Genomic DNA, 11,836 nt, shown 5'->3' with positions numbered 1-11,836 from the left:
AGATATGCAGTATCTTAAAGTCACAGCCTCTAAAAACTAACATTAAACATATTTAAAAGAATTAACTACAAGTTGAATCATCAGGGAGACAGTTTGAATTATTAAACCAAACATTAAAACAGATACAACAACTAATTCAACATTGTTAACACTTTAATGATTGCACATGATGAACGAGGTAAAAGATTAACAGGCAGTAGTGACCATGACTTTTGTCTCAGCTGAGTTTTTAGCAAATAAATGGATGTGCAACAATCTGTGTGAATGTTATCACTCACCAAGCTGACAGAGAGGTGAGTTTGGAGTTTCTGTTTGTATTTGGCCCCCCAAAGAAAGAGCGATGGCATCAGTGGTTAAATAAATGGTTGATTTACATTTTAAATAATCAGCACTTGGCCGATTATCAAGCTGATAAAAGTTAATAACCTTTCAAGTAATCTGAAACACCAGTTCAGAGGGTACAGGATCATGACGTACAATTATATAGGAAGAGCTTATTGTCAAATCTACATTCAAAATGCTTCATAAATGTTCCAGCAGCAGCAGCAGCTGTTACATGACACCGAAAAAACCCAACACACACACACACACACACATCTGGATAGTTCCTGTTACAAAGTGAAACTGTAGTAATAACCTTTAAATTCAGGCTCAGATCTGACCACATAATGTTTTTAATTATTGTTATTAAAAATTTGACTGGTAAAGATCTAAGATTTAAGTAATTTTCTTGGTGCTGGTAAATTTTAAAAATCTGTTCACACAACAAAGACAACATCAGACTCTTATGGCCATTTAGAGAAAATCTATGGAATATATCATTTACATTTTTTGAAAAATTAGCTTATGAAATGACCCTCGGTTGAAGCAGAGCTGAGAGATATCACAATTAGCAAACCGGTGTCTGTGTTATGGCATTTCTGTACCAGCCTGGCAAAATCGCAAATGAATGCAGAAGACTACAGAAACTAGGAAACTTTGTGGTCTTTGTGCCACTGTCAGGACATACCTGGATTCGTTACACCTTTCGTTTTTGGTCGTAGTAAAACAGAAAGTCACTTTAACAACTGGATTTTCAGGAAGTTACTACATCATAATACAGTATGAAGAGATCCACTAGTATACAACACATCCTAACCTTTACTAAGTTTAGTAAACGCAAGTTTACAAAAAAATAAATAAAAATAGAGCTAAGGTAGCAGTTTTCAAGTGCCTGGTTCCAGGGAAAGGTGGAGATGATAAGGAAAGTCCCCAAATCTCCCAAATAATTCTCCCTTGAAGATCAAGGTCCACAGGGAATACTTCATCTCAGTCCTGGACCAAACCCTGATTATAACATTTGACAAGATGTGAGGAATTTAAACATTAAACCAACCCTCTATTACAGACTCAGCTGGAGGATACTCATGCTGAAGACAGTGACCAGTGGAAATAATAATAATGATTAAATCTTCCAAAAAAGCTGTTGTTTGAATACCATTTTTCTCTTTTGCTGTGTGACATCATCTGTCTAACAAGTGACCAACATGGCGACACACCTTTTATTTAACAGACGGTGTTTCCTGTGAATGGCTTTAAAGTAAAAGTGAAAGCTTGAACGTAAACGGGTGCCACGCCCGTGCTTTCTTTACAAAGTATATTTACTCTTATCTGTTCTGAGATCATTAGGGATGGGGTTCAATAGCATTTTATTGAATCTGTATCTGGTTCTTTATCCACTTTTTAGGTAGTTGTAATGTACTGTTGCCATTTCACTCAGCGCAGTACAAAAAAAAAAAAGTAAACCATTATATTTACATGTGTAATAAAAGATTTAACTTAATGTTTAATGATCTGGGTCAAAACCACCTAGACCTAGATGTGATTGTGATTAAAGCGCAAAATACCTGACAAGCCTGAACTGACACTAGTATAAAATACAGTAATTATAAACATTAAACAAATTTTTCATTGCTCTGGCTTATTCACTAACCCCATGCTTTACTCACTTTAACCTTCAGTGAATATCTGTTTACTAAATCCCTGCTGTTTAGCACAATGTTGCCCCCTACAGGTCACAGAATATGGGAACACAGACAGCGACATGTTGGGATGGGAGATAAACTTTTAAACAAAGAACTAGACATTTCCTGTTCCCAGATATGTTTAAGTTGTTTGGTTAACTTAATTTAAGCCGGTCCACTTGTGTATTTGCAAGTGGAGATTCAATATGCAGCTCAACAAATTCACATTTTTCCCCTCAAACTTGAAGCCAGATCCAAAAAGGAACCAGCTATTGAACCCATCCCTCAATATCTTAATGTAAAATTAAATATAATGTGAAAGAGACTTTATCTGTGTCATTTGAAACACAGTTCTGGAGCTTGCATTTTGGCCTGCATACTGAGCATCTAACAAAATGGAAACACAAATAAGACAGACAGGAGCTGGTCTGGTGGACATGGACAGCATAGTAATATTTATGAGTAGTATTTGGTTGGCCGTGAAACACAAAGTCACAGATATAACTCTGCTCTGTTTTTGCCATCAGTGTTTCTTTGCTTTGAGTAAAAATTAGAAGCATGGCAGGCCATCCGCTTGTTGAAAAGCTGAGAGGACAGAGTGCTGTCCTGCATGGAAATGTTTCTAAAGGACACTGAATCTGGCATATCAACAGGCAGTCTTTGGTCTCTCACTGGGGGTCTCCACAGTGTAGGATGGAAGCAGCAGTAATACAGGGCTTTGAAGAGCAAGCCCAGGAGGTAAGTGAGAGGTAGAGCGATGATCAGAGCGAGGTCGTATGACTCTGTCTGGAAGGGGTCTCTGAACAACCACCATGTTCCCAGCAGGATTACTCCATCCGTAGCAATGAAGAAATGGTAAATGAGACTCCTGGCTCGAGTTCGACCCTCGGCAACATTAAACCAGCTGAAGTACCAAATGAGCCCTACAGTGGCCCGGTAGAGCCACTCTCCACCGGTGCTGTCCATGAAGGCCGTCTTCTGTTGCCACACCCATAACACAAAGACAAACCACAGCATCAGGAAGTGAGCTGCGATGTACCCGTGCAGGACAGATGCAAACAGGGCGAGAGATGCCACACGAGATGCAATTAGCAACAAGTTCCACAGGAAGTAAATCATAGAGGAACCCCAGTTCTGCTTTGCTTTGTCTGGCAGGAAGGAGCGCAGGGAGCGGTGGTAATCTACCACCATCCAGGCTATAGAGGTTATTGAGGCAGTGATGCTCACAACTGTAAAAACAGAAATTAAACCATCAGAGTAGAAATCCAGAGAGAAAGAACATAACACACATCTGTGGTCCAGGTTTGGGCTGTGTAGCCATATTTGAGCTACACATAAAACACATTACTCAACTGTAATTTGCTTTCCTGTGGTTGGGAAGCAAATCAAACTACTGTAATGACGAACTCACATTGAAACGTCCTGGCCTTATTGGAACTCAGCATAACGTAGATCATCAGGGTGAGCTGAGGAGCGCTCTCACAGAAGGTCTCAATGAGTCTGAGCATGCTGAGGTCATGTGTCAGGTAAACGGCATACTCCGATCCTTCCTCTTTGCGCCACCAAACCCTGAAGCCTTGGCGGATGGCAGAGATTTGCCTGCGTGAATAAATATGTAAAGAAAGACAATGCCATAACATATAGATCATGAGAAAATGTCACAGCAATGATCACCTCCAAATCTGCCTTTATGAGTGAGTGCTGTCAACAGCACTCATGCATGCAGAGCCTTTCATACCTGATTACCTCATTATTTGTGCATTTTATACATTCAGTTCTCCTGTGAGAAACTGAACAAGCTACCACACCTGAAATTTACATGCAACCAGCTGAACCAGCACTTGTCAAATGTTATTACTTGCTTGAGAGACTCTGTGGGGTGAATACCCAATTTCTTTTCATACAGAGACATAATCTGCAGTGAAGATGTAATAAAGTTTATACCTGGAGTAGAAGTGCTACAATTATAGATTATTTAATTGATATGATAATATTGTAATTATAAGTAATTAATGTTTACTTTTTTACAACTTAGATTATAACAAAACCACAGTTATACTGTACGTTTCCCTTCTAAGTTGCTCTATCTGCATTAAATCTCCATCGCTCATGTACCTGCAGAGGAAACCGAGCTGCAGCAGATGCAACAGGCAGGAGATCTTCACTTTGTCCCCGAAGAGCACGGTACCTGCTCGTCTCTCTGCGCTGAACCCCGGCAGCCCTCGGTCGTACTTGAGCCAGAACCAGCTGAACATTTGGACCACGGCAGACGACAGGAGCATGAGGCCGACCAGCACCCCGAACCAGAAGACGTCCCCGCGGCGGTAAAACTCTGTGGCCACCCACACGTCCGAACCCCAGTCGATGAGGAAAGTACACACTCCCATCACAGAGAAAGCAAAATCGATCCAGGAGTATTTCGAGACAGTGGCGTCCTCCGTGTCCGAGCCCATTATTAGCCGATGATCCGTCCGACCTGTTGCTGCGAAGCTAACGCTCGGCTAACGTCTGCACCGTTACTTCCCCGCCGACACCGCTTCACATTCTTACGCCCGTTGAAGGAAAATAAGTCGCTTAAAGTTTCACATTTTTAGAAGCAACACCAGCCCACACCACCGCCGGATGATTCTTTAAAGATTAAACGCCGTGAGGGGGACCCTGTTAGCTTGTTTCGGCTAGTTAGTTAGAAAATAGCTGCTGTGATCGGACGGAGCTGCTCGTGTGTTTATATCGCCGCCCGTCTGTGTGGCACCTAACCCCGCCCACCGCGGCAACACGTCACGAAGTCCGGCTCGGACAGGTGTGACTAATCAACGCCTCCACCACAAGTTCGAACAACACTGGATTAATCGATTTAATCGATTTATTCTAATAATTCAAGGCACGTATTTATATATATATATATATATGAATATATATGTGTTTAGCAACAAATGGTAAGGGGTTAAAAAAACTCAGTATGCTTAACCCCTATTTTGATGTAAAGTCCTTGGGATGAGTGTCTTTATTTCATGATGACACATTTCTATTCTCATGGAAGTAATGTTTTTACCAAATAATAATGTCCTTATCTGTAATGCACAAGGGATTACTGAATGGTTTGATGAATATGAAAATTATGAGAATCATGAAATATACACTTCAATCTTCAAACATTTCTTCCAACAGCACTTTAATGTTTTAAACCAACATTTTAGGCAGTGCTCTCTTCCACTACTATCAAAACACCACATAAGGAATTATTATTCATATTTGTATGTGGTATGAAGGTGTTTATACGTCAATCAGAGCTCCAGAGACAAATAAATATATAGTCAAATTTTTGATCATGTTTGGAAGAGCACAGCACAGGAGAGCCCGTACCTGATCCCCCTACTGCAGAGGTCGAGCATTCAGAGGTCCTTTAATTTGACACCACTTAGTATGTGTGTGTTTATTTTTCTATTTACAGTTGCATAATCATGGTAGAAGTACTATTGTGACAATCATGCAACATACCTTATGTCATTAAATGTTATGCCACTACTGAAGCATACCACATCTGTTGTTTGGAAATCACTACTAGGAATCGTCGTATGCCACTGAAACAGAAGTGGTTTACCATCAGCCGCTCTTCTATCACGATGCTGATATGTAATTTACTGGGTATTACATAATGATAAAAATAATAAAACAGATGGTTATGCCAAACAATAGATATTTGATTTTATTGCAATACCACAATTACTGTGGTCCTAAGAGCTTAGGAACAACTTGGAAAGAAAAGAAAACATACAAAACCAAGAACACATGCAAATAGACAAAACACAAGCTGATATGAAAACACAGGAACATCATTTAGAAAAGTGCTGAAAATACAGAATACATACCATTAGTTAGTTAAAAGAAACTATCAAAAAGCTTTCCCATTTTATACATTTATCATCATCGTATAACCCTTTTTTTTACCTGTAAGTCTACAGTATTTGCCTTAGTTGTTTTTTTTAATTACCTCACACTCTGTCAGGTGCTAATTGTCACCATCCTTTCCACATGACATTAACAGTCACATTGCAGCTACTCATTCTATATTCAGTACACACTGATGTTGGGCACACTGTACAAATACACCACAACTACATTTCCACAAAAAGTACTGTATGGTGTACAATATACTGTATATGCAAGCTACACAATGAATTTGGTATAGTTTATACAGTATATATATAATAAAAAGGACCTATACGGTGTCCAATCCCGGTCCTCTGAGGGCCACTATCCTGTTAGTTTTCCTACTATCTCTGACCTACCCACTGCTGATTACCTGGATCAGGTGTGTTCAGCCAATCAGAAGGTGGAAGTGCAAAACGAGGAGGACAGTGGCCCTCGAGGACCAGGATTGGACACCCCTATGAGAGATACCAGTGAAGCCAGAAGCAATGTACCTTTTATATTGTTTTCTCTATCAGTCTGTGTCATCCTTGTATCATTTGCATCTCTGACTTTTACATTGTCTGTATGTGTCGGATGTGTTTGCATAGCTGGCCAAGTCTGTTTCTCATTCTAAATAATGTGAACATTCACTTACAGGCTACAAAATGTTTCAACAAAACCAGAAGATCGTAAAAGATAGGTTTCTTGCAGGACTACTAATAATGAATTAGCTTCTTGATGGAGGGTTTACCTGAGAGACTAAACCCAGGGCTCCTGTAACCCCCCCCCCCTCAGGTTTCAGGAAGACACGCCCCCCGCAGCCGCGTTCCATGAGCGCGTGTATGTGTGCTAGCAACGCAGCCTCGCGCCTCTTCTGTGTGTGCTCGTGCTGCTTTGTTCGGACCCCACACACAAGCTAACGAGATGTCGAGGGTGTACATCGGCCGGCTGAGCTACAGAGCCAGGGAGAAGGACGTGGAGAGGTTCTTCAAGGGCTACGGGAAGATACTAGAAGTTGACCTAAAGAATGGGTAAAGTAGAGGCCGACTGGCGGTGCCTGTTTGTGTTAAAGCTAACGTGTAGGCCGCACCGTGAGGCTAGCTCGGCCTTGGTGATGGCACCGGGCCTGCTAATGTTAGCTAGCCAGCGTATGTAAAAAATAAAGGCCCACGGACGTCAGAAATGTGTCTTAAAGCGAATATATAGGTTAATAAGTTTCCATAATCTTGCTTTACAGCAGCTAAATATCGGCGATTGTAAGCTTCGGTGTAATTTATGCGCCATCTCGAAAACGGTTAGCGCTAATGTAGCTAAGCTAACGTTAGACGTGGCAATGTCACGCACGGTTTCATGTAACGTTATTACAGGAAAACCTCTAAAAACAGCATGTAGCGTTAAATAACCCCTACATTGTTGGCTTCCACGTTTATTTGTGTAGCTAAACGTTAAGATTAGCCAAAATTGCGCGTTTTTTTGCTATAACGAGTTAGCGTGGTTCTATCTTAATAATTAGAGAAGTAAATAAATTGGCTGTTTTCAGCTAATCTGGACAATATCCTGGTGATTAGTCGATTCATAGTCTTTAAAGATCGAAATTTTTTAAAGATGGCCCATCACAACTCCTCGAAGCTCAGACTGGACGTATTCAGGCGTGTTGCATTGTCTGGCTAGCAGTGGAAAAAGACAAAGAAATAGCAATGGAAGACAGAATCTAGTGAAATTGTGTTTTCTTTTTGAAACAGTGCAATGACTGTATAAGTTTAAAACTACTCATTATTTGAATTATAACTTTATGCGCCCGTTTTCATTTTGATGGATGTTTTCCATCAAGATAATGTCTCGTTGTAGGCCTCGATTGGGGTTACTGTGTCTATATAAAAGCATTGCATTTCAAGAGAAATGATCATAGATGTTGTTGAAAAGGTGCTGATTATTAGATTGGATTTAAGTCAACAAGTCAGTCTGTCTCAGCTTGCTGTGTTGTTTGTACATTTTAGTTGAACTTTATCATGTTTGTAATATGTAGTCATCTTCAAGGTTTGCAGCAATGTACACGATCTAGCCACCTATATTACTGATATGCCACTGGTTATGTAGGAAATGTACAGTTGACTGTCATTTTGAACTTATATCATGCAAATAGTTTGAACCCTCTGTTAAAACATATTCTCTTCCTCTTTTTAGGTATGGGTTTGTTGAATTTGATGACCCCCGAGATGCAGATGATGCTGTGTATGACCTGAATGGCAAAGAGTTGTGTGGGGAGAGGGTTATTGTGGAGCACACCAAAGGACCCCGTCGTGATGGAGGCTATGGTGGCGGAAGGAGTAAGTGTTCAATAGAGTATTGTTTTTATATTACATGAATAATGTAATTAAGGACTTCATTCATTACAGGAAGTGATAATCTAAATTTCAAGTGGGTTAAATTTGCAGCTTGTCCTTGGTGGCTGGTGGGCATTCAATTTCTATCTCAGTATTTGTTATAGGAATTGTAGAAGTGACCCTGATCTCAGGGTTGTATATACCTGATAGCTGTCAGGAACATTTGTTGTTGTAAAAGGAGCATACATGTTGATGTTGTTATATAGAAGAAGAAATTGATTTTTGGTGTGTGATAAAGTAGAATTTTAGCAATATCACAGAGCTTTATTTGTACTTTATCTCTATTCCTCACAGCTGAGTTCAGTCCATCTTACTTTTGCAAAGTAAACGGGGGCCTTTGTTTTTCTTTGAACACCAATCTACATGGCTATTGTTCTGGTTCCAGGATTTAATGCCCTGTTCAGCACACAGGTGTGCCTCAGATTGTGGATAGGGAACTCCAGAGCAACAGTTTTGTTTTACTTTGTATTGCATGTATGCAAGCTAACAGTCCTTTCACCACCTAAATAGTAGGAGCGAGGCTGCTTTTTTTTTTACGTACTTGAACTTAAATTTGTTTGCACCAGAGCCACCAATGACTGATGGAATGAAATAATTTGTGACACTACTAATGCAGTTATATGTGACTATATGATGGGGAAATGGCTTACTGATGGAAAGGAATAGAAATGTATTAATTTAAATACTGTAAAGTAACTTTGATTGTGAAATATACTGTTACCTATTGATGTCTTATTCAGTTTTTATTTTATTTAAAATGATTGTCAATTTAAAGGTAAAGATTTAACAAAGAACCTCAATGTTTTAATTGAAAGAGTCCTTTGCTGACTGCCTGCCCCTATTGCTGGCCATGGTGTCCCCCCTTTCCAAGAGTGTGGTTTGACCATTCTGGGCCCCTGGGCAGACCAAAAAAGGGAGCCATTGTGAATGAAGACCGCTTTTCCCATTAGGCCCAGGCCGGGTGGTGAGGATGCCATGGGGTTAGGAACAGATGTGGGTTCAGCTCTTATAGGTGCCTGAAAAAAAGAACATGTTTTGTAACAGTGAAATGTTTTTAGACAGGATAGCTTAGAAGCTTGATTTAGTTCACCGTAAGTACTTCCTCAACGAGTTATGTTTTTTTTTTCCTTTTTTTTAAATTAGATTTTTCTTAATTATATAGAAAATAGCATAATTGGACTTTTACCAAAATTTTAAAAAGCTAAAATTATGTTGTGTAGGCATTTTTAAATAAAGTTATCAACTTGTAGGAATACATAATTAGTTTGTAGGATTTTTTAAAATGAGTTTTGTTTTCTTTTTTCCAGCTTTGCTTTCCCCTTCTTTGTTTGCTTTTCCCAAGTGAATATTGATACATTTTGTAGTGTGTAGCTTGGAGTTTAGTGTAAATGCACCACCTCAGTTTCTTTCTGGTCCTCATTTTTCCTGTTCTTTCCTTGTTGCCTTGAAAGGTGGATATGGGCGCTGGGGAAGAGACAGATATGGTCCACCTATAAGGACAGACTATCGACTCATTGTTGAGAATCTTTCCAGCCGCTGCAGTTGGCAGGACTTAAAGGTATGAGATTTCTTTCTTTGTATAACTTGTCAGTAATTTATTTTGTCTATATGGAGCACACAGTGCTCTACTAAAGTAGACTTTTTTTTTTCCTTTTAGGTTTTTTCCAAATATTAATACTAAGTTATTAAGTTACTCTGTGCACAGCCAATTGTTCACTGTGGGAATAAGATTTCACATAGATACAACACTAAACCAGTTGCTGAGCACTGATATTAGAAGCCACAACAATGAGTTTTGTGCTTTTATTCTTTTAGAGTTTGTCACTATGTCAACAGTTGCTTTGTTTTCTTTTCTAAAGGACTACATGAGGCAGGCAGGAGAGGTGACTTATGCAGACACGCACAAGGGCCGAAAGAATGAGGGGGTGATAGAGTTCAGGCTCTACGCTGACATGAAGCGGGCTCTGGAGAAGCTTGATGGCACAGAAGTGAATGGCAGAAAAATCCGGCTCATTGAGGACCGCCCTGGAGCCAGACGTCGTCGCTCTTATTCTCGCAGTCGCAGCCGTTCCAGGTTAGACCCATCACCGTAATTATACCCGGGTTTCTGATGTGGTGCTGCTCAGCAAACATGTAGAAAATACCTCTGCAGTTGGTGCTGGGTAAAGTGCCTGCCTGTGTTAACACTGTGCATTACCTTCTATCAGGTCCCGCTCCAGGAGCCACAGGTCTCGTAAGAGCCGCAGCCGCAGTGAGAGCAGCAGTCGCAGCCGCTCCCACTCCAGGTGAGGAAAAAAAACATCAATCACAGGAGACTGTGACTTAAATAACTTAGTTTTGAGTTCCATATTAAGTTTAGTAAAAATTATTTGATTATCACATTATCTGGTTGACAAACTAGTCTCAAACTATTTTTTAATTGAAGCTGGTCATCTTTTGTATTTCAGTATATCAAATTTTCTTATTCTCTATCCCTAAGTTCTTCAGGAGATGCTAGTTGTAGTTGATTCTTATTCTGATTGTTTCTTTATATTTATATATTTTTTTAAACCACAGGGCAGCGTCCCGCTCCCGCAGCCGATCTCGTAGCAAGAAGAATAAGGGCAAGGGCAAGAAGGAGGAAGAAGAGCGCAGCAACGGCGCTCAGAAGGGTAAAGACCGCAGCAGGAGCCGCAGCCCCAAGAGCAAAAAGAGCAAGAAGGAAGGGAAGAAGATCAAGAAGGAGGACTCTAGGTCCAGGTCTCGTTCTCGCTCCAGGTCTCGTTCCAGATCAGGAATCAAGGATCGCTCTAGGAAATCCGTGTCAAAGCAGCCCAAGAGTGATGACGAGGGAGGTGAGCCTGAGAGGGGCTCCCGCTCCCGTTCTCGCTCCCCTGCTGAATCCAAATCCAGAGCCCGGTCCAAATCAAAGTCCAAATCTAAGTCCCGTTCTCCCTCACCTGCTAAAGCCCGCTCCAACTCCCGCTCCGCCTCACGGTCAGTGTCCCGCTCCAAATCCCGTTCCCAGTCTCGTTCTCGCTCCCGTTCCCGCTCCTAGTTCCGATTTTGGACTGTATGTCATGAGCCCTTATCCCAGTGTCTCCCTTTGTCCTCTAGTTACATCCCTCAATCCCCACAACACTATCCCTGTCCCCTGTTTTTGATAAATAGCTGTAGAATACCAGGCACTCATGCTCAATGTATTTTATGCACATACTAAGATTCATTTTACTTTTCCCCCCTCAAGATATTTTTCCCTATTAGTGTGGTCTAGGATGGAGAGATTTGTAAGATAGCAGTGCGATCTCGGTTTTTAAGTTTAAATAATGGTATGGTGTGTCTTTTTTTTTTTTTTATATCAAATGTAGAAGCATACTGTTTTGTCAATATGCTAAGTGGGAATATTTCCTAACATCTCTCCACCTTTGTGAAATCCTTGTATCGTTTTATTTCAGATTAAAAAATGCCTCTTCTGACTCTGTCCTTGGATCTGTTCTGTTCTTCTAGCAAGGCCGCTATGTTCATTTAAGTCTTTGCATGACGGATCTTAGATATTTA

At 40.5% G+C, this 11,836-nt stretch overlaps 2 protein-coding genes across 3 annotated transcripts; one reads left to right on the top strand and one right to left on the bottom strand.

The window, feature by feature from the left end:
* Window positions 1–135: 135 nt before the first annotated feature.
* Window positions 136–4,742, bottom strand: xkr8.3 (XK, Kell blood group complex subunit-related family, member 8, tandem duplicate 3). The gene is made up of 3 exons (XM_026350257.2): window positions 4,119–4,742; window positions 3,415–3,602; window positions 136–3,232 (listed from the first exon to the last, which is right to left on the bottom strand). Exons 1-3 carry the CDS (start codon window positions 4,454–4,456, stop codon window positions 2,496–2,498), a joined length of 1,263 nt encoding a protein of 420 aa, XP_026206042.1. The 5' UTR covers window positions 4,457–4,742; the 3' UTR covers window positions 136–2,495.
* A 1,996-nt stretch (window positions 4,743–6,738) lies between these two features.
* On the top strand, window positions 6,739–11,754 carry srsf4 (serine and arginine rich splicing factor 4). Of its 2 annotated transcripts, XM_026348843.1 has the most exons (6): window positions 6,739–6,946; window positions 8,100–8,242; window positions 9,751–9,857; window positions 10,159–10,373; window positions 10,507–10,584; window positions 10,856–11,754. In XM_026348843.1, exons 1-6 carry the CDS (start codon window positions 6,840–6,842, stop codon window positions 11,334–11,336), a joined length of 1,131 nt encoding a protein of 376 aa, XP_026204628.1. In that variant the 5' UTR covers window positions 6,739–6,839; the 3' UTR covers window positions 11,337–11,754. The 2 variants fall into 2 exon arrangements, with proteins under 2 accessions (XP_026204628.1, XP_026204629.1); XM_026348844.1 differs by lacking the exons at window positions 6,739–6,946; window positions 8,100–8,242 and adding an exon at window positions 8,313–9,311.
* The last annotated feature ends 82 nt before the right edge of the window (window positions 11,755–11,836 follow it).

Source organism: Anabas testudineus, chromosome 11 (assembly GCF_900324465.2).
Source record: "Anabas testudineus chromosome 11, fAnaTes1.2, whole genome shotgun sequence".
In the NCBI taxonomy this organism is placed as follows: Eukaryota; Metazoa; Chordata; class Actinopteri; order Anabantiformes; family Anabantidae; genus Anabas; species Anabas testudineus.
This window is presented reverse-complemented; position numbering and strand designations above follow the sequence as displayed.

Excerpts from the sequence above, each read along its gene's own strand:
- xkr8.3 (XM_026350257.2), bottom strand. The coding sequence starts at position 4,456 with ATGGGCTCGGACACGGAGGACGCCACTGTCTCGAAATACTCCTGGATC. Across the intron at positions 3,603-4,118 it reads CAGCTCGGTTTCCTCTGCAG|GCAAATCTCTGCCATCCGCC; the intron begins GTACATGAGCGA and ends TTATTCACGCAG. Across the intron at positions 3,233-3,414 it reads TAAGGCCAGGACGTTTCAAT|TTGTGAGCATCACTGCCTCA; the intron begins GTGAGTTCGTCA and ends CTGTTTTTACAG.
- srsf4 (XM_026348843.1), top strand. The coding sequence starts at position 6,840 with ATGTCGAGGGTGTACATCGGCCGGCTGAGCTACAGAGCCAGGGAGAAG. Across the intron at positions 6,947-8,099 it reads GAAGTTGACCTAAAGAATGG|GTATGGGTTTGTTGAATTTG; the intron begins GTAAAGTAGAGG and ends TCCTCTTTTTAG. Across the intron at positions 9,858-10,158 it reads GCAGTTGGCAGGACTTAAAG|GACTACATGAGGCAGGCAGG; the intron begins GTATGAGATTTC and ends TCTTTTCTAAAG.